General features: G+C 32.7%; 1 protein-coding gene across 6 annotated transcripts in view; it reads left to right on the top strand.

Moving 5' to 3' along the window:
- The window catches only part of HECTD1 (HECT domain E3 ubiquitin protein ligase 1), an 80845-nt gene that overhangs the window by 43982 nt on the left and 9943 nt on the right, over positions 1-26920 (top strand). For 2 of the 6 annotated variants that reach the window (XM_039870461.1, XM_039870463.1), the window contains exons 16-32: positions 823-957; positions 1574-1720; positions 2813-2907; positions 6940-7045; positions 8710-8844; positions 9395-9534; positions 9809-10132; positions 11107-11273; positions 11368-11544; positions 14478-15314; positions 16003-16224; positions 21316-21449; positions 22296-22418; positions 23714-23870; positions 25013-25235; positions 26409-26463; positions 26667-26849. In XM_039870461.1, the coding sequence (XP_039726395.1) occupies positions 823-957; positions 1574-1720; positions 2813-2907; positions 6940-7045; positions 8710-8844; positions 9395-9534; positions 9809-10132; positions 11107-11273; positions 11368-11544; positions 14478-15314; positions 16003-16224; positions 21316-21449; positions 22296-22418; positions 23714-23870; positions 25013-25235; positions 26409-26463; positions 26667-26849 (3360 nt within the window). The remainder of the gene's footprint in view (positions 1-822; positions 958-1573; positions 1721-2812; positions 2908-6939; positions 7046-8709; positions 8845-9394; positions 9535-9808; positions 10133-11106; positions 11274-11367; positions 11545-14477; positions 15315-16002; positions 16225-21315; positions 21450-22295; positions 22419-23713; positions 23871-25012; positions 25236-26408; positions 26464-26666; positions 26850-26920) is intronic. The other 4 variants (XM_039870465.1, XM_039870464.1, XM_039870467.1 and 1 more) reach the window with 4 other exon arrangements.

Here is a 26920-nt window from a genome sequence, read left to right as displayed (position 1 = left end):
AAAACTTACTTATCTTTTAATTGTGAAAGGCATATCAGAATGGAAAGGTACTACTAATTCATTTTTGGAGCAAATAGGTTTATATTACATTAGGGTTATGCTAGGTTAGTGATTTAAATGAAACTGTATAAAGCCTAAATTTACATTATTTAAGCATTTATTTTAAAAGCGTTATGTACGAACTTTCATCAGACCCAAGTCTACGACGTGTATGGTTTGTTCTCTCCAATAACATTAATTTAATTTAAATGAAAGGTAATTAGTATCTAAGCGAACAATACAGTCATTCCTTCTGATGAAATATGTACACATATGAGTGTGATATAAATTGTATTTTGTGTGAATAACGTAAATGGAAAAAAGACATAAAACCTAAGGTATACCCCAGAATGTTAAAAGGCTTTGGTTGATGGAATTACAGGTGGCTTAATTTTCTTTTCCTTTTTTTTTTTTTTTGCTTATTTGTATTTTCTAAGTGGTTCAAAATAAACAGATTACTTTAATTAAAAAAAAGCAAAATTAATTTTTTAGATTGTTAAATTTGGTTTAAATTAAATAAGCTTTTTGGTATATGATGAATACAAAGTTTAAATAACCAAAATTAAAACTATTGGTTCTTTTATTTGACACTAGAGTACTTTTTCAACCTTTAGAATTTTGGCATATGAATAGAAGTAGTATCATTTTTTGGAAGTTGATAATGGCATAAACATTTTAATTTAAAACCTGTGTGTGTGTGTGTGTGTGTGTGTGTGTGTGTAACATCAGAAGATTTGGTAAAATTATAGTGAAAATTCCCATTTGCTGTTTTAATTTTGATAGGTACGAACTATGGCTCGAGATTTATATGACGACCACTTTAAAGCCGTTGAAAGCATGCCTCGTGGAGTAGTGGTAACACTCAGAAACATAGCAACTCAGTTAGAGTCATCTTGGGAACTTCATACAAATAGACAAGTATGTTAGCCTCCAGATTTTATGACATGCAGTGTTTAGTTTTGGTTTAGTTTTTCCCCTTTTTCCTTTATATTCTGGGTATTGATAAGGGGCCAGCAAATTATCACCCATGAGCTAAATTTGGCCTGCCACCTAATTTTATATGGCTTTGTGAAGTAAGAATGATTTTTACATTTTTATTTTATTTTATTTTACTTTTTTGCTAGATGAGAATTGTGTGATTGGTTTTTACAGTTTTAAATGGTTATAAACAAGTAAGATTATTTTATGACACATGAAAATTATATGAGAATGTAATGTCAGTGTCCATAAGTAGTTTTATTGTTCACAGCCATGTTTATTGAGTTACATATTGTCTGTAACTACTTTGGTGGCTACAATAGCAGAGTTCTAGAAGTGTGATGGAGGCCACATGACCTATAAAGGCTAAAATATTTACTGTTGGTGTTTTACAAAAAAAAAGTTTGCTAACCCTGGTACAGGTAATTTGCATTAATAATTTGAACTTCTTAATCGTTTAATATCTAATTTATTTTCATGGTAATTGATGTTTTGATAAATTAAGAATATTGAGACCTTTTTGATTGTTTTTATTCAAAAATATTTTTTCTTGTAGTGTATTGAGAGTGAAAACACTTGGAGAGATTTAATGAAGACAGCTTTAGAAAATCTAATTGTACTTTTGAAGGATGAAAACACAATTTCACCATATGAAATGTGCAGTAGTGGCTTGGTACAAGCACTTCTTACTGTTTTAAACAATGTAAGTTTATGAAGTAGTACAAAACAAAGTATGTAGTTTCAGAAATTATTGGTAGGTACACTTTTGGAAGAGTGATATTTACTTTGTCAAGAAATATTAAAAGCTTGAGTAATAAATATTAATATTTATAATTTCTTAAAAGCTTGAGTAATAAATATTAATATTTATAATTTCTCCAGCCTTTAAGTCGTAGTACTAGTTTGAGCCAATAGAATTAAATAATTGAGTCTACTTATTTAGATTTTTGAATTACCTAATTATAATTTGTTCAAGATTTTGTTGAAGAAAACACTTACTTTAGCCTGATTTAACATTATTCACTGCTTTGATTTCTTTATTAAAAATGGAATTAGTCTGTAGACCTTCTTAAATACCTGAATTATTTGCATAAAATTTATGAGCAATGAATGTTTAGGATGTTTATATGAATATTTGACAGGTATTTGTTAATAGCTTTATATTTTCTTCAGTTTCTTCTACCTTTAATATCTGTTGTGATAACTTTTATTTTTAAAATGAAACATATACTTATTGTAACATTCTAGCATAAATGTAAAAAATGAAAGCTTTCTCCTTGTTTCAGTTCTATTGCCCACTTAATTTCTTGATCTTAATCATTATATGTGGTGATACATTAAAGATTCACTTTAACTGCAGTATCATATTTTCTTTTATTAATTTTATGATTTGCATTTATTACCATTTATTAAAATTATATTGATATATTACATCAGTGCTATCTATGAAATCATTTTTATAAAGCAGTTATTTTTCTAATATTAAATAATACTGTTAAAATATAAAATATTCATAAATCTGAAACCACCTTGCATATACTATACTGGACAAATTGATAATAACAATGTAATTGTTAGTCTATTTTAAAATCTAGAAGGAAGAAAAAAATCTTTGTATATGTTAGCTATGGTTTACTAGTCATATAGTAGTTAAAAGAATTTTAATGGAAAGAAAATAATTTCAGTTAGATTGTATTTAATATTAATATTGATTTTTGTAGCCTGTGTTTTTGATAGTTTTAATAACAGCCTTAAAACATTTTGTTCATACTTTTCTCCTTTTTGTTTTCTTTAGAGCATGGATTTAGATATGAAACAAGATTGTAGTCAACTGATAGAAAGAATAAATGTTTTTAAAACAGCCTTTAGTGAAAATGAAGATGATGAAAGGTAAATGCCCACATTTCTTTTAATTTGATATTTACAGTTTTTTCAAGTTGGTATATTTTAAAATAGACTCTAATACAGTATTTATACACAAAATAAGAACTTTTTAGTCAATAAAAAAGTAGCCTACATTATAAATGCGTGATAAAGAGAAAAATTTTTTTTAAATAATTTTTTACTTTTCAGTTGTAGTTGGCATACAATACTTTATTAATTTCAGGTACACAACATAGTGATTAGATATCCATATAACTCAGAAAGTGATCACCCCAATAAATCTATTACCATGACACTGTATAGTTATTACAATATTATTGGCTATATTCTTTATGCTGTGCTATCTCCCTATTTTGTAACTACCAATTTGTACTTCTTCCCCCTTCCCCTTTAATTCCCACCCCCCACTCCAACTTCCACCCCTGACCTATGAATGTTGCCATTTCCCCTTAAGAACTGGATCTCTGAAGGCTGGGTGTCTCCTTCTATGCGCTTGTGGCGCGTACCCGGGGCCTGGTGCATTAGGGCTTGGTGTACCCAGAGCCTGGCGCACCTGTGGTATGGTCCGTGGCTCCACCTGGGGCGCGAACCCAAGACCTTCTGCGTGTAAAGCAGACGTGCTAACCACTACACTATGGAGCCACCCCCTCCCCAATTTGTACTTCTTTTAATGCCTTCCTTTCACTTCAACTGCCAACCCCCTTCCCATCTAGTAACCCTCAAAATGTTCTCTGTATCTATGAGTTTGTTCCTGATTCATTTGTTTATTTTGTTCTTTAGATTCCACTTATATGTGCAATCATATGCATTTGCCTTCCTTTATCTGACTTATTCCACTCATCACACTACCTTCTAGGTCCATCATGAAATATCTTTTCCATCCCATTACTTTTAGGCTGTGCGTGTCTTTTAATCTAAAGTGAGTCTCTTATAGGCAGCCTATGTAAAGGTCTTGTTTTCTTATCCATTCAGCTACCCTGTCTTTTGTTTGGAACATTTAATTCTTTTTCATTTGAAGTACTTGTTGATAGATATGTAGTTATTGCCATTTTTTATTTATAGTTTTGGTACATATTTTTTTCTTCTTAAAGAAATCCCCCAACATTTCCTGTAATACTGGTTTGGTGGCGATGAACTCCTTTAGTTTTTTCTTGTCTAGGAAGCTCTTTATCTGTCTTTCTATTCTAAATGATAACTTTTCTGGGTAAAGTAATCTTAGTTATAGATCCTGGATTTACATCAATATGAGTATTTTGTACCAAGCTTTCTGGTCTGTAAAGTTTCTGTTGAGAAATCAGCTGACAGTTTTATGGGTGCTCCCTTGTATGTAACTAATTGCTTTTCTCTTGCTGCTTTTAAGATTCTCTCCTTGAATTTAACCTTTGTCATTTTAATTATTATGTGTCTTGATGTGGGTTCCTTTGGGTTCATCTTATTTAGGACTCTCTGAACTTCCTGGGGTTGTATGTCTATTTCCTTCACCAGAGTAGAGAAATTTTCTGTCATTATTTCTTAAAATAGGTTTTCAATTCCTTCCTCTCTCTCTTCTCCTTCTGGTACCCCTATGATGTGAACATTGTTACACTTGATGTTATTCAGAGACTCCCTAAATTATCTTCATTTTTTTGGATTTTTTTCTTGTTGCTGTTCTGATTGGGTGTCCTCTGCTACCCCATGTCCTGTGTCACTGATTTTGATCCTCCGTTTCATCCACTCTGTTGATTCCCTCTAATGTATTCTTCATCTCAGATATTTTATTCTTCATTTATGACTGGCTCCCTATTATGTTTTTCATCTCCATTTTTGTTTTTTATCTCTGTTAAAGTTCTCACTGAATTCATCTACTATTCCCCCAAGTTCTATGAGCATCCTTATAAACAGTGTTTTGAACTCTGCATCTGGTATATTGCTTGTCTCTATTTTGGTGATTTCTTTTTCTTTCTGGAGCTTTGTTTGTTTTATGTAGGACATGCTTCTTTGTGTACCCATTTTGGCTGCCTTTCTATGTCTGTTTCTATGTATTAGGTCAGGCTCCTAAGTCTCCCAATCATAGTAGAGTGGCTTTATGTAGTAGGTGTGCTGTGGGACCCTGTGGCAGAAACTTGGGGTAATTCTAGCTGTAGGCTAAGTTCAGCTGTAGCCTGTGCACCTCTGGGGCCGCCTGGTAAGAGTCACCAAGAAATCCACATATGGCTGCCATCTGTGCTTTTGAGTGTCTGAGTCAGAAACCGATGCTGGCTGCCACTGGTGCAGGGCTTAGGGCTACTCAGCAAGAAGTACAGGCCATGCCAAGGCCAGATGCTATTTCTTTGGGTTTTGTGAGCCTTTGAGAGATTTTATGAAATTTTGCAGCAGGAGCCAAGACAACCATTTGTATGGAATTACATCACCGGGAGCAGCTTGGGTGGGCCCGTACGTTGGGAGAGGCGGAGTCTCGGAATCACCTGGGCTGAGCGACCTGTGTTATGCAGGTTGATGGCACCTGCACCTGCAGGCTGGGAATGGGGAGGGCTCAACAAAGGAACAATGGTTCTGCCTGCACTTCTGTCTGGAAGCAAGCCGCCCCTCCAGCCTTCACCCTGAAGCCTGAGAGCTTAGCACGTCCCCATATGTCCCTGGCGCCTCTCGAGCAGCTGTCCCTGTGCTGGAGCTCAGAGGGAGTGAGTCTGTCAGCAAGTAAGGCCTGGTGTGGCCCTTTTAAAAGAAGGTGTCTGCGTCTCGCAGTCCCCTGTCTCATTCAGCCACAATATCTGCTGGTTTTCACAGCCAGAGGTTGTGGGAACTTCTCTTCCTGGCCCTAGAACCCTGGGCTGGGTAGCCCAGTGTGCGGCCGGGACCCCTCGTTCTTTAGGTGGGGGAGGTGACTCTACCAATTCTCGATTGCCACTTGTAATTGTGGGACCTGGTTGGTTTGCGTCTCCACCCCTCCTACTCGTTTGAGGTAACCTGTTGTTTGATGTGACCTAGTCATAGGGGTTCTCTTCAGCCAACTTCTGGTGATTCTGCGTACTGGTTGCTCTGTAGTTTTGTTATAATATTGGTGTGATTGCTAGAGGAGGTGTGCACAGCCTTTACTTTCTATGTCATTTTGAATGTTCTCTCATGAGAAAGATTTTTAAAGCATATTTAATAATGGATTAAAGACAGCTGGAAATTTGAACACCGATTAAATATTTGATGATATTAAATAATATTCATTTTTAGGTGTCATAATGATGTGATTTTTGTTTTTTAAGATTTCTTTTGTTGAACTACATACTAAAAATGCTTCTGTATAAAATATGTTCTCTGGCATTTTGTTCAAAATATACAGCAAGGAGAGAAATGGGCAGGGACATAGAAACAATTGGTTATGAGTAGATAATAGTTGAAGCTTAGTCATGGGTTGTTGATGTTCATGTTAGTATGTTATTTACTTTTGAATGTGAATTTTTAAAATAATTGAAACCAAATTTTATTAGTTTTAAATATTTTAAGTGAGTGCATATTTCAAGGGTGCATAATTATTTAAATATAGAATTAAAAATTTTAGGTCTTTGCAGAATATTTTAATACTAAGAAATACTAATGTCAGTAGAAACATTTTTTTTACATAAATTCCTTTAAGTGGTATTACTGAGTTAAAGGCTATCGATGATTTTTAAAGTTTCTTGATACAAATTGTTAAATTATTTTCCAGAAACATTATACCGATATTACTTTGCCAACAAATACTATCATTTTCAAAACTGCTGCTTTATGTATTCTTTTTTATGTGTCAAAATGTTACTTAAAATTGTTTAAACTTAAAAAAAAATAAATTACACATCTGCTTTGAATGCAGTAGATAAAAACTTTGTAAGAAAAATGCAATAGTTTATTCTTAAGTGAAGGAAATTGGATTATGAGATTATCTTTGCTTAGATGTAGTGTAATACAAAACTAAACTTTGCACTCATAAAGAAAGTAGGGATCTAATGAGGTTAGTTATTATAATTTACGTATGAACTTTTGCATGAAATTATGTAAAAACTCTTATAACAATTTTTTTCTTCACAGTCGACCAGCGGTTGCATTAATTCGAAAGTTAATAGCTGTACTAGAATCTATTGAACGCCTACCTCTTCATTTATATGATACACCAGGATCCACATACAACCTACAGGTAACCATGAAAAATGTAGTCATTATTATTGCTGAATGCATTTAGGAGCAGTCTTATACTTAAACAAAAAACTCTATTGTATATTAAATAACGGTTCTGCTTAATTATTAAAGACTTTAACCCTAATGCCATTTGATTATTCTTTTTAATGATTCTTGAATGTTTTGACATTTCAGTTCTACTTTGTTTAATTAGATCATTGTAGATTTTCAATAAAATATTGTAAATAATCATATTTGATAGGTCACAAGTGGAAAAAGACACTATCAGTGGAAAAGCAGAAAGCATCCTTTTGTTCTAGAATTATGAGTTAAGTCCGTTCATCTCTGTGTATGTTAACGTATGAGAAAATGTAAAAATATGTTAAGCACTATTTTTTTTCTTGCTTTCTGTATATTATTGGTTAGAGCCAGATGGCTTTCCTTAGCTAACCCTATTGATTCTTTCAGAAATCTATCATTGTATGCATTTATAAAAAGCCTGTTTCTTCCTAAATGTTATTTGGTTTTCATTCATTCATTCAGTTATTCTTTTGATAGCAGTTGGGATCCAAATATGAATAGACAAAACAAATATTCTTGCTATTAATATCTTCATCACATCTTCTGTGGATTCCTTTAGTATTTACTAGCAGGTCCTTTGGCCTTAAATTTTGCCTTTGTCCAACCTATCATTCATTCCACTGCATGAAATAAATTTCTTTTAAATATAATAGCCTATGGTAAATGATTAAGAATCTGTATTTGCCAAAACAATGCCTACTCAAGGTAAAAAACTTGCCATACCTCCAAGAACCCAATAGTGTTATTGAAGTCACTAGACTCCCAGACCTAGTGAGTTTGACCAAGAAGTTAAGTGTAGTTAGTACAGCTGACTTTGTATGTATTATTAAATAAGACGTAGAGGTCTACTTTGTGTCGTTTCAGACAGAATAACATATAGGAGCAAGGGTATTTTTTTGGTCTGTCCTTTTTAAGGCTTTATCCTTGATAAATGAATGAAGTAGAGATAAGTCTCAAAGATTGGAAATTCTCCTGCTTTTACAGTCCTAGGAACACCAGCATCTTTTATTATGTACTTCTCATTTCAGGAGATTGCAGGATACAAAGACAGGAAGGCTAGGAATGTTGCCTTCTGGTAATTTTGCAGTCTAAAATGCTATCCAAATGCACATATAAATATTTAGTGATGTGTCTATAGGAATTAGTTAAGATTTAAACAGCAGTGAAACTATCTCAAATTGTTAGTTTCTTACTTGTTCTTACTAAAACTGGATTGGGAGCTATCTGTATTTTTAAAAGTTCATTAGCTGTAGATGGAATAAGCTAATCAGGTGCTTTTCATAACTTATCTGAAAAAATTTGAGTTATAAATTAGAGATGTAATACTTCTGTAAAAGTATTTTATAATAATTTTATTTACACCATTTATATTTGAAGTCATTTAGAAATTTTAAGTAATTAACTTTCTTGAAAACCAATATCACTTATTCACTGGATCTTTTTAAAAATATTTATATATTCAATAGAAAACAGACATTGATCCTTCATTTATGGTTTTTCTTTATAAATCTGAATTACTGTGTTCATGTAACATATCTCATTTTTACAATTCTAAGAAAAATGCCAGGTGTTTTCTGAAGCATTTTGGTCATTTCTATGTAGATACTTACAAGAAGATTAAGATTTCGGTTGGAACGTGCACCTGGTGAAACTGCCTTGATAGACAGGACTGGCAGGATGTTGAAGATGGAACCCTTGGCTACAGTTGAATCTTTGGAACAGTATCTCTTAAAAATGGTGAGCTCTTGCGAGGGCATGGTGAAATAAGCATTCTCTGTTGTCGTTTAGCTCTTTAGAATAAAGTAATTGGGAAGTATATTGGTAATTCAATTTGACCTAGTAATTTCATTGTTAGGAATCTATTCTAAGAAAATAATCTTTATACACTGTAAGTGATTTCTTCAGAAAGATGTTTATTATAGTTATTTGTAATACTAAAATAGTAACAAAACTTAATGCCAGTCAATAAAGGAATTGATAGTTATTTCCATTAATTCGAATACTATTATATAGCTGTAAAATGTATAAAGACTGACAAAAGAAAAATGATCAAAAGACTTTGTTTTATCATATGCATTGAAATAATAGACTAAAGAAATACTCTACGATATTAATAGTGGGGTACTTTGGTTGTGGACATTTCTATTTTTTTTTTTTGTTTTGCAAAATATTCTTTAATGAGTATTTGTTATACTGAAACAACTCACATTAAAGAGATAGGAAAAAAGTGGGCAGTATGTTTTAAAATAGCATTATTAAGGTATCTTCTGTATTTTCTTTGGTTTAGGTAGCAAAGCAGTGGTATGACTTTGATAGATCTTCATTTGTTTTTGTTCGAAAATTAAGAGAAGGCCAAAATTTTATATTTCGGCACCAGCATGACTTTGATGAAAATGGAATCATTTACTGGATTGGGACAAATGCCAAGTAAGTCATTCTATTTAATGAAGAGTGAAAACATACACCTGGAAAAAGAATACTAGGTAACAGAATAAAATTTGAGTATTTTATAGTTTAGGAGCTTTGTCTTATAGGTTAAATTTATGACTGTCTACATTACATTTGTGAAGAAAAAAAGATCTGAATTATTAATTGTAGAATTTTAAAAATTGACATGACTTCATGTGGAAAAAAGCTAATATGAACAAATGCAGTTATTTTAATAGTTTTAACTTAATATATTTTTTTTATTTTTGTGTAGAACTGCATATGAATGGGTAAATCCAGCAGCTTATGGACTTGTAGTAGTAACATCATCAGAAGGAAGAAATCTACCTTATGGACGCTTAGAAGACATATTAAGTCGTGATAATTCAGCTTTAAATTGTCATAGCAATGATGATAAGAATGCCTGGTTTGCCATAGATCTGGGTCTCTGGGTGATACCTTCAGCATATACACTCCGTCATGCTCGTGGTTATGGAAGGTCTGCACTGAGAAATTGGGTTTTCCAGGTATCCAAAGATGGACAGAACTGGACGTCTTTGTATACCCATGTTGATGACTGCAGTCTCAATGAACCAGGGTTAGTTGAGGAGTCTTTCTGAACTGGAAAACTCAATAAAGAGCTTTGTTTATTTTTATAATTACATAACCTTAGAGTTCTCTTCGTCAGATATTGAAGCAAGATTTTCATTCTAAAAATATCACTTAATACAATTTAGGTATTAAAACTTGAAATTCTTTACCAAAAGTTTACCAAAACTTTGCCAAAAGCTTTAAATTAAACAGTAGAAAGCTAAGTATATTTTATTTAAAAAGAAATTGATACATAGTGTTACATGCGTGTATATAGCACACCAAATAAACACCAAAACAAATGGAATTAGCTTTTTACTAAACTTCATATATTCACATAAAAATGTGAATGTTCAACAAATCAACAGTGGTTTATTGCTGGTTATTGAATAATGGCTGACTTTAAATTTTTTATTATTTTTATGTATCTCTTTTCTTAAATTTTATATATTTACCATATTTAAATTTTTTAAAGACAGAAGAAGGTCAGTATTACATTTCTAAAAATTTTAGTTCTAATAAGTTATAATTGTACATTGTGACACAGTTTGAGGGTTAGATAGAAGGTGGAGTTAAATAACTGCATTAGATGTAATATGGAAGGAGTTTCTTAACATTAGGATTAATAGGTAATATTTTCAAGCTTTAAAGTTAAATATCGTTTAAAACTGCGATAATTAAAGGCTTTCATAAAAGCATGTTCATAAAATTTCATATTTCTTTGGATTTTATTACTCATAAATCATTTAATGTTATCAGTCAAATTAATAGTATAGATTTAAACATTTCATATTTAACTTATTTTTTTGACTTATTTTTCTCCCTTTGATTTCTTGATTTTTATGTAACAAACTGTTGACCCAATATGAAAGTTAGTTTGTTTTTCCTATAGTTCTCTATTTTGTAAAAATCTTCCCCTCTTAAACATCTTTTTCATCTGTTTTAAAACATTACACAATTTTTTCTTTAACACATTAACAGATCAACAGCAACCTGGCCTCTTGATCCACCAAAGGATGAGAAACAAGGGTGGCGACATGTGAGAATTAAACAGATGGGGAAGAATGCTAGTGGACAAACTCACTACCTCTCACTGTCTGGATTCGAACTTTATGGCACTGTAAATGGAGTATGTGAAGATCAGCTAGGTAAAAAGATGATAGTAGGTTTTTCTAATGAACTAAAATAATTGTATTTATCAAAAGTGATTTTGTTTATATTTCTGTAATTTTTACTTTACAGGAAAAGCAGCTAAGGAAGCAGAAGCTAATCTTAGAAGACAGAGACGTCTGGTACGCTCCCAGGTTCTGAAATACATGGTTCCAGGGGCTCGTGTGATCAGAGGCCTTGATTGGAAATGGCGAGATCAGGATGGCAGCCCACAGGGAGAAGGCACTGTCACAGGAGAACTGCATAATGGTGAGTAGGTGCTTAGCATTTGTAGTGTAGGAAAATTTTAAATTCCTAGGTTTTGACTCAAAATTTGTTGCTAATATTTTGAAGTGATTAATAAGCTAGTATAAATTGAATACCCTCATAGCACATTTTCTGCTTTTTTTTTTTTTTAAGTTTATTCATAAATTTCCATTGCTTTTTATCTTAATTTCTTGTGCTTGTCTTTATCTCGTTAGTCTGACAGGAGTCAGGGAATCATGTTTTACTCTATTATATAAATCACGTAGAAGAAAAAGCATTAACATTTATAGTTACCATTTTTTCAGGAAAGCATAGAACAAGAATCATAGCCTCCTTATTTATTAGATTATAAGCAATTTCACAATATTTGTCAGACTACCAGCTTTTTTCTTTGGTATTTTAAACTTTCATGTTTTCTAATGGTGGTTATTGTTTACATTCAGTTCATTTTTAACCTTTGTTGCTATAAGTTTTTAGGGAAGTCTATACCCACTTAGTAAATTGCTATCAACTCCCAAAAGCAACTACTATGACTAATTTTTTTCTTATAACTTAAAAGGCTGATTTATTAGCGGATAATTTGCCTAACCAGTAGTGGGTTCCTTTGAATTTCGCCTAGCATTAAAAACAAAAAGAATAGGAAAATGTTCATATTGTCAACACCAGATATTTAAAGAGCTATAATAAAACTGACAGTGCTTAGAATGAGTAGCATTTAATATCTTAATATGTTCATGTTCTGTGTGATAAAGGCATCAATTTACTTAGATAAACTCTGATTTTTCTTGCTTTTAAGATTCTTGTCCTTGATTTACCTTACTAACAAATGCGTTTCTCTATAGTCATACCCTAATTGCAAATCATTGTCGCCATAGCCAGTTTACAGTGAGTGAGCATGTGTCGACGATAACCGCCAGAATTCATAAAAACCAGTAATGGTTGAGATGACAATATTACCATTCAACTCAGACATTTCAAATGTTCTTGATTTTTACATCTTAGTTAATATTCTTTCTTTTATATTGTTTGATTTGGCTTTTAAGCGCGTGGGCTAGTTAGAGATATGTGAGTACAGTTCATTTTTCTTAGGCCAAAATCAACTGAAGCAACCGCATAGGAAAATGGGGATCTTAATTTCAGAATTTAGCATATAAGAAAAGCTTTTTTTTTTTTTTCGCTGATTTGACAAATGTGGGGAATCAAGAGTTTTGGCTCACCAAGTTGGCCATTCCTGTTAAGTCGTACCTTAAAACTGTTACGTCAGAGAGGATTTTTAACTTTTAAATACTTAAGCTGACCATTTCTAATAATGGCTAGTTATTACTAACTTTATCTTTTAATCTGTGTTTTGGGCATAGGAGGAGTTCAGTTTTGTCTCTGTATACTTATGGATAGTATGTATATACCCTATCTTGTTCCCATTAGATATCAATTTAAACACATTCTCAAGCCTAATATGATTTGAATTTTAAAATTATTTTCCCACATTATATCAGTTAAATCCCAACCAATATATAGATAATACTTTTTATTTATTCTACAAATATGAATGTCTGTTATGTGAAGGTACTTTGTTAGACTTCATATATATAATGGTCAACAATAAAGTATGATCCCCTGCCTTCTGGGTGAAACAGATTAAAATAAAATTACAGATTTTGATAAGTGCTATGAAATAAATTATCAGTATATTTTTGCACCAATTAATACAATACAAACGTTCTTTTTATTTGGGGTTGGGATATGTTTTTGAATCTTTCCTTTTCTCATACTTCTCCATATTGCAGAAGAGATAGTTAAATTTTGGTTCTTCAGAGGTTATTTCAGCATAAAGAATAAATTGAGGCGATTGAAATCTCATGTAAACTAGATTATATAGATTTGGGTCAGTTTTCCTCTCAAAGAACTCATATGCAGAGAATCCCCACAGGTAATTCAATATTACTTATACCCCTCTGAGTCTCATCATAAACATATATGAAGTTGGCATGTGTGTGTGTGTTTGTGCACAGTGCGCATGCATGGAAGTACGTGTGTGTATGGGTAAAGTACTTTTAAACTTTATAAAGACTTATTATGCTTAAAAATAAATACTTTTATGTGTTGTGTTTTTCCCTGAAGTAGTTAGTTTATAACACCATAATAAGATTGTAAAATTTCTATTAATTTCCTTTCTAATAGGCACTTTATTTTATTGCTTTTGGAAGTTGCTTTAAAAAAAGAATAAGTATCATTTTCCAAGTATAAGTAAATATAGATTGAATATCATTTTACTCATTAGTTCTTTGCAGGTTATTAGCTTTAGCATGTAGGTTCTAGTAAAAGAGCTTAGTATACTTTTAAATTTTGTTTTAAGAATTTTCTGTGCTTATTTAAATTTATTAAACTTAATCATAAGAGAACCAAGTAACCACTGAACTTTGAGAACACAACCGAAATGCTAACTTAGTGTTATTTGAGCTAGTGACCTAAAATTCTCCAGTGATATGTGAATTTTTGTCTGTCAATTATAGGATTTAGCCCAAACTCAGAAATTAATGGTAAGCCAGCACTTTTTTTCTATAAAGAACATTCAACCACATAATCATAGTTAGCAACTAAAAATCCTTTTTACTTAGATTTCATTTATACTTGAAGTTGCAGTGTTTTACCATTTGTATCAGTTTTAAAAAAGTTTTTATAGTTCTTCCCCTTAAAAAATACCCCAATAGTTGTAAACATGACCCTTACATTGTTTTTAAATATCACCAGAGCAAACAGTTCAGAAATAATAGAAATAAAGGAAGAACTTAATTTAGGTTGACAGACCTTAAGTGACTATAGAAATTCAGAAAAGTACAACACTGATGAAAAGCTGATCCCATATTGTGGAGCTACTGTCTGACACGCTCCTATCTGCTTTCTGCTGGGTCTCACAAACTCCTGTCCCTTTCCAGGCTGGATTGATGTCACCTGGGATGCTGGTGGCTCAAACTCTTACCGTATGGGCGCAGAAGGAAAATTTGACCTCAAGCTTGCACCAGGGTACGACCCTGATACAGTGGCATCACCCAAACCTGTTTCATCCACTGTTTCAGGCACAACGCAATCATGGAGCAGCTTGGTGAAAAACAACTGTCCAGACAAGACATCTGCTGCTGCAGGCTCCTCAAGTAGAAAAGGAAGCAGCAGTTCTGTGTGTAGCGTGGCCAGTAGCAGCGACATCAGCTTGGGTTCGACCAAAACGGAACGGAGATCAGAAATTGTAATGGAACACAGTATAGTTTCAGGAGCTGATGTCCATGAACCAATTGTTGTTCTTTCATCTGCTGAAAACGTCCCTCAAACAGAAGTAGGGTCATCTTCCAGTGCAAGCACCAGTACCTTAACAGCGGAAACGGGAAGTGAAAATGCTGAAAGAAAGTTAGGCCCTGATAGTTCTGTTCGTACTCCTGGGGAGTCTAGTGCAATATCCATGGGAATTGTTAGCGTTAGTTCTCCTGATGTTAGTTCAGTATCTGAGTTAACTAATAAAGAAGCAGCTTCACAACGACCCCTTAGCTCCTCAGCAAGTAACAGACTATCAGTGAGTTCTTTGTTGGCTGCTGGAGCCCCTATGAGCTCTAGTGCAAGCGTACCTAATCTGTCCTCAAGAGAAACATCTAGCTTGGAGAGTTTTGTAAGGAGAGTGGCAAACATAGCACGGACTAATGCCACGAACAACATGAATCTAAGCCGAAGCAGCAGTGATAACAACACTAATACTTTGGGGAGGAATGTGATGAGCACAGCAAGTAAGTGAGCTTTTCCTTATGGAACCCAATGCTTTTTCCACTGTGAGGGATGCAAAGTAGGGTTTCTTGTTCAGTGGGTTCTGGCTTTAGTCTTTAACTAGATCATTTACCATGTTATATGCAATTATGTCAAATTTAGCACTTCAGGAACATGAAGTTCTATAGAATCATGATATTTTAAGAATCAGATCAGGTGTGATAAACAACCTCTTATTTTGAAAGGATATAACAATAACACACTTCTGTTTTTCACTCTTCTATGATAAATCGTTAAGTATAGTTGCATGAGGAAATAAATGACCATTAAATATCCTAGTCAGTTGAAATCAGAGCATCACACTGGTATAACTTTTACTTAGGTTCTAAATTGTATTAGCTGCTGAAAGTTATTCTAATTCAAGCTACTAATGGGTCAAAGTAGTTCCCTTGGAAAAATATCTTTGGGAATTATTCCATTGCCTACTTCACTTTTTTAAAAAGCTAGGCTTAATTTTTTGAAAAATAATAGTGCTATAAAAATAAGACTTTTTAATTGGATTTCAGTTGGGTTCCCAAAGTTGTTGCTTTTCAGCCTTTTAATAATTTAGTGTTTAATGACCTCATTTTTTTTCTAAATATAGAACCTAGTTTTTTTAAGATTTGTACAATCCTGCCTATTTGTACTGATTTGTTTTATTTGTATCCTTAGCTTCTCCTCTTATGGGTGCTCAGAGTTTCCCTAATTTGACCACACCTGGTACTACATCAACAGTGACTATGTCAACATCCAGTGTTACTAGCAGCAGCAACGTAGCTACAGCAACAACAGTTTTATCAGTTGGTCAGTCATTAAGTAATACTTTAACCACCAGCCTCACATCAACCTCCAGTGAGAGTGACACAGGTCAGGAAGCAGAATATTCCTTATATGGTAAGTTATAGTTTAAAATATTTAGATATTTATATAGCGATGCTTTTATTAATGGTTTTCTGCTGGATTGTTTTAAATTTTTGATTAGAAAAGAATTATTCTTTCTTAACAAATATGGCATCTTTATATAAGATGAAAAGAGTCACAGTGATATGAGGGACTGTTAAGAAATCAGATTATAAAAGACATCTAGGAACTTCTGTGTGTCATCTTTTTTTTGCCTTTTGTCACTAATGAAGTTAGAAGAACTATAACAAAGGTATCTGACACCTTTATCAGAGAAGATTAATAAATTATATTCCTTGTATACTAATATAATGTGTCTACTCTCAATACTCACAGAATACTTCACTTCCGTTACCTCTGACTACCAAATGTGTGTGACATTTTCCCAGACCAAGCAATTCTCAGACACCACCAACTATAATTTAACTCAGTTCTGACACTGCCTACCTACCCAGATACCTCAGATCCCACATGATAAAGGCTCAGTTCCACAACACTGACCCCTTCCCTCCTTTCCCTTTCCTTCAGAACCTAATCGCAAGTCCAGATTGTCATTCCTGTTTCTGACGGACTGACTATAAATTGGAGGTTTCCACAATCCCTACTTCAGGTTCTATTTATTTGCTAGAGCAGCACACAGGACTCAGGAAAATATTTTATTTAATAGATTACTGGTTTATTATAAAAAGGATATAACTCAGGAACAGTCAGAAGAGATCCATAGAGTGAGGTCTGGAAGGGTCGCAAGCATAGGCGCTTCTGTCCCCTTGGAGTTTGGGGACCCTCCCCACCCATGGTTGTGTTCTGTCCTCCATCCTGGTAGTTCTGTGTACCTCATCCTTTGGGTGTTTTTGGAGGCTTGCTTCATGATTTAGGCACGATTGATTAAATTATTAACCATTGGTAACTGAACTCAATCCCTAGCCCTTCATCCCTCCCCAGAGGTCTCAGAGGTGGGATGAAAGTTCTAACCCTCTAATTATGGTTGGTTCCACTGACAGCCTGCTGTCATTCTTAGATTACCTAGGGGCTTTCCAAAAGCCTCCTGTAAAACAGTAAAACAATCCTGGGAATGAATAACAAAAGACACCTCTATTCTTATCATTTAGGAAATTATAAGAGTTTAGGAGCTCAGTGTGTGTAACAGAGACAAAGACCAAATATATATTTCTAATTATAAATTATAATATCACAATATTATTAAGGTCTTTTGGAAATAATTCCTTAATTAGATAACACTTAACATTTTTGCTTAGAAAGTTCTGTAGTTACATCACCATGGCTTCTATGCTATATAGTCAGTGATAAAATGATATGATTCAATTAAAATATGTTACTAAAAGTTTTATTTTCTCTTATTAGAAAAGTAAAACATTTTATAGAAAGTAAATATAAATGAAGATAAAAAATCTAGTCCCCACTTTCTTGAGACAATCACTGTTAAATAAATGATACATACCACTTGAGGTATATGTTCTCTCCCTTTATTTTTTTAAACAAAAAGGGATTATATCCTTTCCAGAGAGCTCTTTTCACTCAAAACATTTTCACATTGTTCTCTGGGTTTTATGCTATTTGAAATGGCTGCCAAGTACTCCATTGTTTGACTATTTGATCTTTATTTAATAAATTCTCCATTTAGGATATTTAAGTTACAGCTTTTCATTACCATAAACATTGTTATGAATGAGCATCCTTGAATTGTATTTTTGTATATTTCCTTAGGATAAATTCCTAAAGGAGTAAAGCCTTCCAAAAGATTGTACTCCCATCATTATTGTTTTAAAATACCCTTTACCACAAATTCTTGATCACATTGCCTGTTCTTTTTTAACAAAATATTTTTATTTCAGATACAAGAAAATTTATATGAAGATATGTTTTAAGTATTATTATATGTCTACGCCACTTTAATAGGTTTTCTCCTTTTTTTTCCTGAGAATGTGGCCTCTCCTATTCTAAGCCAAGAATTAGATCTGATGTTTTATGGTTTTAGGAAAATCATTACATTTCTCTGTTTCTACTTTATCTTTTAAATATGTATGTAGCAAAATAATGATGATTATTATACCAGAATATTATAAATGTGTTGAATAAGCTGTTTTCCATTTCAAATTTTGCCGTGGTAGCCCTCTATTTCTCCCTACTCACTTGTTAATATGTTAATGTCAGGCTTTTAGTTCTTGGTCATGTGAAGGTATGTTAATGGGAGAAAATATTAAAAAGTTAGAGCCGTTGGTTGCCTTTTAAATATTGTTAGATGATTAAAATTTCCTTTTCTACATTCCTAAAACTGAAAGACTCTTAAAAGAGTGCTGCTGTGAAGGATCAGAGTAATTTCTGTCTTATAAAATAATTTGTGTATATGCAAACTTTTACTGTATATTTTGAGGGACATGATTTGATTCTGTGATATAGTCAAGTATATGAAATAAAGAGCTTTTTTTATCTTCTTGTCTTATACTCTGATATTAAAGGGAAGATAATGAGTAAAAAGAACCTGACTTCAATGAACTGTAACACAAGAGACGGAATTTCAGAATATAAAGTTAGATGATTTTCCTTTAAAAATAAACTAAAAGTGGGATTAATTTATTTTTTGTACTACCATGTCACATTCATGAGAACCACTGACAATTGCAGGATGGCACCTTACATGTAATAGGGGTAATATATTTTATCAAATTTAAGATGCCATTAATTATAAGACGGCATTATTTTACGTCACTAAGGAAAAAATGTTGCCAGTTTAGCTGTGACTTGCCATTGCTTCTAAGACATAATCCGATTTCAGAATATTAAAGTGTTAAAAAATGTGTGCTATAGAAACTAATTGAATATAGTTTCAGGCCTCTTTTTTCCTACTAGCCAACCATCCAGTAAAAGGCATTGAATTTTTAGTCCCATGTAATTATTAAACTTAAAAAAATATATTTGGTTCAGAGGTATGCAAAGGCAAGAGTCTATTAAATAATTATAAATTGTCTTCTGAATATTCTTGTGGAATGTGGAGTATATACTGTCTTTTTAGCCATAGAAGTTGTTTTTCTTCTAGATCTAGTAAAAAAATTCTCCTGTTTTAGTCCTATTATTCCTTTTTTTGTTTTCAGTTTTTGTGAAAAACAGCTTGTCAACACCATTATGTAGGACAATGTAAATTTGACAGTCTTTATTGTGGGGTGAGGGGGAGAGATCCTAAGGAGGAGAGAGGTAAAATGGATTCAAGTTTATTGAAATTCTTTATGTGCTAGATAATATGGATCAAATGAAAGATGTTATTCCATAAATAGGCATTATCCTTAAGTAGTCATCGTTAATTAACTTGCTAGGTCACATAGCTAAGCCTAGGTCTTTTCTGACTAACTTTTGTTCTTTTCCTGTATAAGATCTTTTATAGTTTATATTAATATATTCATTTATTTAGTTTTTAAATGCCTCTCTCCTCTGTAAGCTCCATGGAGGCTCAGACCATGCCTATTCTGTTTACAATAGTAGTCATGCACTGCTTAACAATTGGGATACGTTTTAAGAAATGTGTCATTAGGCAGTTTTGTCATCGTGTGAACATGACAGCATGCACTTACACAAAACTAGATGGTATAGCTATATATCCTGTCGCTCCTAGGCTACAAATCTGTACAGCATGTTACTTTACTGAATATTGTAGCAGTTGTAACACAATGGTAAGTATTTGTATATCTGAACATGTCTAAACATAGAAAAGGTACAGTAAAAGTACAGTACAAAAGAGAAAAAATGATACAGTTGTATAGGGTACCAACCATGAATGGACCTTACAGGAATAGGAGTTGCTCTGGGTGATGTGAGTGAGTGGTGAGTGAATAAATATGAAGGTGTATGACATTACTGTACACTACTGTAGATTTTATAAACATTGTACACTAAGATTACACTAAATTTATAAAACATGAGATTAAATTAGCACAAGGGAGAATAATGCAGTCAAAAGATGTAAATATGAGGCTGCTGCTGACATATCATGGCATACTGTTTTACAGCAAACTTCGTAAGTAGAAAGAGTACACTCTAAAATAATGATAAAAAGTATAGTATACTAAGTAAATACATAAAGTATTATGTACTGTACATAATTGTGTGTAATATACTTCTATACAACTGGCAATGCAATAGGTTTATTTACACCAGCATTACTACAAACACATGAGTAATGTGGTGTGTTCTGACATTACAGTGTGTAATTTACTGGGCAATAGGAATTTTTCAGCTCTATTATAATCTTAATGAGACCACCATTGTTGGTGACCAAAACATCACTATGTGGCGCATGACTATATAGCTATAAAAGTAATATATACAGAACGAGAGAGCACACGCATACTAGTGAGAAGGCTATATTCATTCCAAGGTTTGGCATTTGGAAATATCATTTGAGATGGCCCAACACATTAGCAACTGTATATGAAGACATGAATATCTTTATAAATTAAAAAAAAGCTCCAAATAAAGCTCATTACAGTCATTTCTGTAGCCAAAGCCATAAAAACACAAGTACCCTCCCAGTCCCCATCACCAAAAACCATTCATCACATACTATATGAAAAAACTATATCATTATTACAGGTAAAATAAAAATCATCTGTCACCAGAAAATATTGACTATGTGGTATATGACTGTATATATACCTGGTGCCTAACACAATTCTTGGCACATAGTAGATACTCAGTAGATATTTATTGACAGAATGAATGACACTCAAGTGTTCTCTTTCCACCATGTTATACTTCCTATGTCTTATGCAGAGACTGATAATAGCATTGTTGTTATTTTTTAGCATAGCCCATATTGTTGACCTTTTATATTATGATTTTGTACATTTCAATTTAGTTTACGATCATCCTTTATCCCATGTTGTTTTCTGCCATATTCGTGATGATTTAATAGTCATTCTGTGTGTACAGTGGTATAAGAAGGGTGGCATTACTAAATGTGGCCTTTATACTTGTCCCTTTTAAATTTTGCTTTTGTTTTGTAAAATTAAAACAGTTATTTTGTTATTCTTTGTTAATTGTGTTGAGAGTAAGGTTCTTGGTTTTGTTTTCTAGATTTTCTTGATAGCTGTCGTGCCAGTACTCTGTTAGCTGAGCTAGATGATGATGAGGACTTGCCTGAGCCAGATGAGGAAGACGATGAGAATGAAGATGACAATCAGGAGGACCAGGAATACGAGGAGGTTATGGTAGAGAGAGAGTCCCCATTCTCTTAACTAAGATAGGATATTAGTAATTGAATGAAGGAAGTTAATAAATGAAGAGAGGAAAAGCAAATTCTTGGTTAAACTTTAAAGCAAGAAAATACAGTACCAGTATGAAAAATATGGCTAATTAAGAAAAATGCTTTTAATTTGAACATTTATAATTCTCTTTTAAAAGAAAATAAGTTGGTTATATTGGAAAAATGTCACATGCTGATGTTTTAACAGGTTTAAAGAATACAATTTTCATAGTTCTTCTGCAATAATTTTTTTACATAGAATTTTTTTACATAGGATTTTAAGCAGTATATTATTTCATCATTCTTTATACAGAGCTGTGGGGTTCAGGCCTAGAAAAAATAATTTGCCCTAATTAATAAGAGTTAAGTAGAAAAGTAGGGACCTAAATTTAGGCAGTATAATCTAGAAATACCAATGTTTAACTACTATGATTGTCTTTGAATTGAACTTTTGCCCGAAAATACTCTTTACTGTAATTTGTATATCTTTTTTATTTCTCTTATAAAGTATTATTAGATTTCAAAAAACTTCCTCAGTTGAGTTTTAATGGGGCGAAGAATTTTAAGAAATGCTTTTAGTATATGTTGCTTAAGAAACAGTACATTAGCATATTTTTTGCATCTATTAATATATGATGCATGATAAATTTAAAACATTCATTTTATAACTTTTCTGAAGCTAGCTAATGAATATGAAATTTTATTAATGACAGTTTTGGTAATGTGGGTTGATAGTTTCACATCAAGGCTGCATGGGGATATATATGGATCAAATAATTAGACATGTCTCTTCACATTTTTTAAATTTCAGATTCTGAGACGTCCATCCCTGCAGCGGCGAGCCGGCTCTCGATCTGATGTAACGCACCATGCTGTTACCTCACAGCTACCACAGGTTCCTGCTGGAGCAGGGAGCCGGCCTATTGGGGAGCAGGTAATAGCTTCATGTTTATATTCCCTACAGTGTATTTTTTCCCCTTTCATAGTAAAGCACCAAACAAAATGCCTATAGAAAAATATACGGGGGAAGGAGAGGGAGTTACAAAATAGAGTTAATAAAAGAAACATCCGCGACTGCTTGGGTTCCATATCTCAGATGGAGCCCACGATTGCTCTGTCATAATGCATACAGAAGTTTCTTACTTGAGACTCTTTTATCTTGGCCTTTGGTTAACAGTAAACATACAATAAAAAGCCTAATGGCTATTATCTAAGAGTTACAGTTTTCATAGTAGTAGTAGAGGTAGTAATATCAGTCTGTTAGCTAACATTTATTGATCATTAATTAAGTCCTGGGCACTTTTTTCAATACTTTACATGTATTAACTCATTCAGTCCTTTCAACAACCCTATAAGAGTTATTATTAGCCCCAGTTTTCAGATTAAGTGATCGCTAAAGGTCACACATAGAAGTTTTGGATCCAGGATGAAAACCCAGACACTCTGGCTCCAAAGCTGTCAAATGTCAGTTTGATTTGTTATAAAAGTTAATTTCAGTTAAATGTTAAAAATATAAGGGGCTATGTGTATGCATATAAGTATATATATCATAGTTATTTTAAAATAGTTACATCAGACATTTACAATATTTACAATTCATTGATCTCTTTTTGTTGATACTAAAAGTGAAGGACAGGAGAAAATCTTCCTTAAAAACTTTTATTATGAAAATTTTCAAACATGCTAGAAGTTTGACTTTAACGGTTATCAACACTTTGTCAAACTTGTTTACTCTTTGCCCCATAGTAATTTTAAGCAAGTCCTAAGCATTATAGCTTTTGTACGTAATTTAGTATATAATGCAATTTCCATTTTTTAAAAAAGCATCTTTAAAAATAATTATAGGTTCACAGAAAGATGCAAAGATGGTACAGAGAGGTCTTATGTGCCCTTTGCCTAATATCTTCCAATGGTTACAGCTTACACAATTAGAGTACAATGTCAAAACCAGAACATTGGTACAATGTATGTGTATGGTTCTTTGTCATTTTGTGTTCTATAGATTTGTGTAACCACACTAATGCAACTTACTATTGATAAACTTAAATCATTAAGAAATGTATGTACCTAAATATATGTTGTCTCATTTTGTGTCTAAGAAATATGGCTAATTAAGGAATGGTAATAACTATAGAGAAGTACTTAAACATGTACTTATTTTATAGATAGCATATCACTTTTGCAATAACAAGTTTTATTTTATAATGTTCATACATGACATTTTAATAGGAAGAAGAAGAGTATGAAACCAAGGGAGGACGCCGGAGAACATGGGATGATGATTATGTGTTAAAACGGCAATTTTCTGCTTTGGTTCCTGCTTTTGATCCTAGACCTGGTCGTACTAATGTCCAACAGACAACTGATCTAGAAATTCCACCTCCGGGTACAGTATATTTTAGTTTTTGTGAGCTAATAGATTCCAAATAAGATTATTAATTACAATTAGAAAAGTAAAGTGCTGTGTGTATATGCAGGTTATAAATAAAAGTTTTCAGGAAAAATTGTCAGCCACAGTTCTTAAAAAACATAGTTTTTTTAAAAAGAGCAGATTACAGTATTTTACAAATACCATTTTTATTTATGTAATATTTGAAAGCAAGGCTTCATTTAAAGGTGAATAATTTGTTTTATTTTCTACTGGATCAGAATTACTAAGGATTATTCCTGTTCATGTTTTACTTCGAAAAGCTGTATAGTGGTTTCAGTCATGGGCTCTAGAGTCAGTCCGCCTTAGGTGGCAACTCTGTCTCTTACATCTCTGTTTTGGGTGTGGTAGGTGCACTAATGCCGCCACCAAAGATATGTAGATCCTAACCTCCAGAATCTGTGAATATATTACCTTAACACGACCAAAGAGATTTTGTAGATGTGATCAGATAAGGATTTTGAAATGGGGAGATTATCCTAGATTATCTAGTTGAGCCCAATGTAATCACCAGTGTCCTAATAAGAGAGAGACAGGAGAGTCAGTTAGAGAAGGGGATTTGAGGTACAATGGCATGTCATGCAGTGAATAAAATATTTTTGAAAGCTCCATCTATGATATGAGGAAAAGATTCCTGAGCTAATAAAGAGTACACCACCAAATATACTGTGAACCTAATTGTATATGTGTGTGTGTGTTTACTTCACAACACACTCATTCAGTGTAAGCAAAAGATTGACAAGTAATTGACCAAAGTATATGGTTTTCTCCAGATGTAGAAATATGAACAATTTTAGTTTTCTCATTTATAAAAATAAAATGTTACCAAAATATTCATATAGTTAGCATATGTTCCCTAATAAAAATGAGAGATCCATATCATGTGCATAAGTTCTAGTCTTTTATCTGTCTTTAAATAACCTTGGTTTATTACTCCCATTTAAAAGAACAAAAATGTCGAGGCCAAGAGGGTGCTATGTAGCTGACATCTTTAACTAACATGTGGCAGAAGAGTTTAGATTTTGTATAGCCTGTCTCCTAGCGTTGTTCTTTCTGGGCTGCTTTAGTGTAATTGTTTTTCACATCTTCCATATTTTTAGGAACACCTCATTCAGAACTCTTGGAAGAAGTCGAATGTACCCCATCACCTCGATTAGCCCTCACTTTGAAAGTAACAGGTCTTGGAACAACTCGTGAAGTTGAATTACCACTCACTAATTTTAGATCAACCATCTTTTACTATGTACAAAAATTGCTTCAGTTGTCCTGTAATGGCAATGTGAAATCAGATAAACTTAGGCGTATTTGGGAGCCAACATACACGTAAGAGATTTAAATTTAATTTTTAAGTAGATATTTTTATAGTACATGAGCCAAGAAGCATTGTATTTCTATATTTTGAACTACATGAGATATTTTTATAGTACATGAGCCAAGAAGCATTGTATTTCTATATTTTGAACGGAAAAGATTTGGTTTTTGTTGATTTATAGGAACAGCTAAGATCATTTTTGACCCCTGCTATAGAAAGGTTAAGATTCACAGCTGAAAGGAACTTTAGAAATAATCTAAACTAGTTCCTCACATAATAGTTGAACTCTTTGACTGGGATTGTGCATAACGTACTAAATATTTTCTATTTATTTGTTTGGGATCTATGAGTTAAGCCTGCCTCTTTGTTCATTCATTCATTCATTGATTCAACAAATAATTATGAGTGACCTTGGGCAAATTTATTTAACATTTTAGTGCCTCACTTTCCCAATCTATAAAATGAGAGTAGTTGTGAGGAATCAATGAATTAATATATGTAAAGCGTTTTCAGTACTCTGCAATGTAGAAAGTGCTCAGTATTACCCATAATATTTATTATATACATTAATTTATATATTTTTTTACATTATAGCATATTTATATAAAAATGATAATTATCCTTATGTGACTTTGTTAAGTGTATTTTTCTGATGCTCTCTTAACAACATTGATAATCTTATATAATATCCCATAAAATAACCTAAGTCCTATTGAGATAGAATAGATCATCATGGCAATCCCCACTTTCAATTTTTATTAGAGGAAAATTTGATCTCAACCACCTTACATGAACATAAACACTTCTGGTCTTTGTTATTCTTATTCTTCTTTCCATCTAGACACAGAAGCAAACCATTTCTGATTTTATTCTTACAACAATATATGATATAGCATGTTATTCATATCTTTAAAAGTTCCAGGTTTGATGTATGTTTTCTTTGCAACAATGTTAAATTTACAAACCATAATTCTTTTTCAGGAATATGATTTCTGCTACTTTCCATTATATTTAACAAATTAATTGTTTTTTTTTTATAAATTCTCCCTGAGTTCAGTATTTAATATAAGCATATGGCTAATGAATGGCATCATTCATCTATTTTTTAAAAATTGAAGTCTTACTAGAAATAACCACAAATCATTTGATATATGAATTAACTTGAATAATATGTCCATGTTTAGAATCATGTACAGAGAAATGAAGGACTCTGACAAAGAAAAGGAAAATGGAAAAATGGTAAGTTACTTCTTGACTATTTAGAAAAAAATGAAAAAAACTAACATTGTTTTCATTTGAACATTTGAGGGACAAAATCACTAACATGAAATTTCTTTAAATTAGATTAAATGCATGATCTTAAAACTACCTTATGTAATGCATGTGAAATAGCGTAGACTTTATAATCAGGAAAGGCCAACATTTGGTTTTTCCTATTGTAGGGTTGTTGGTCTATAGAGCATGTGGAACAGTACCTTGGCACTGATGAATTACCAAAGAATGACTTGATAACCTACCTGCAGAAGAATGCAGACGCCGCTTTCCTACGCCACTGGAAATTAACTGGCACTAATAAAAGTATTAGGAAAAACAGAAATTGTTCTCAGCTCATAGCTGCATATAAGGTATATATTGGCATCAAAACACTATTTTGATTGAGAATGGCTTTGTGCTTTGTTTTGCAGCTTCTAAAGAT

The sequence above is a fragment of the Pteropus medius genome, unplaced genomic scaffold (assembly GCF_902729225.1).
Source record: "Pteropus medius unplaced genomic scaffold, Ma_sr-lr_union100, whole genome shotgun sequence".
Taxonomy (NCBI): Eukaryota; Metazoa; Chordata; class Mammalia; order Chiroptera; family Pteropodidae; genus Pteropus; species Pteropus medius.
Note: the sequence above shows the minus strand (reverse complement) of the source record. Positions and strands in the feature narration are given on the sequence as shown.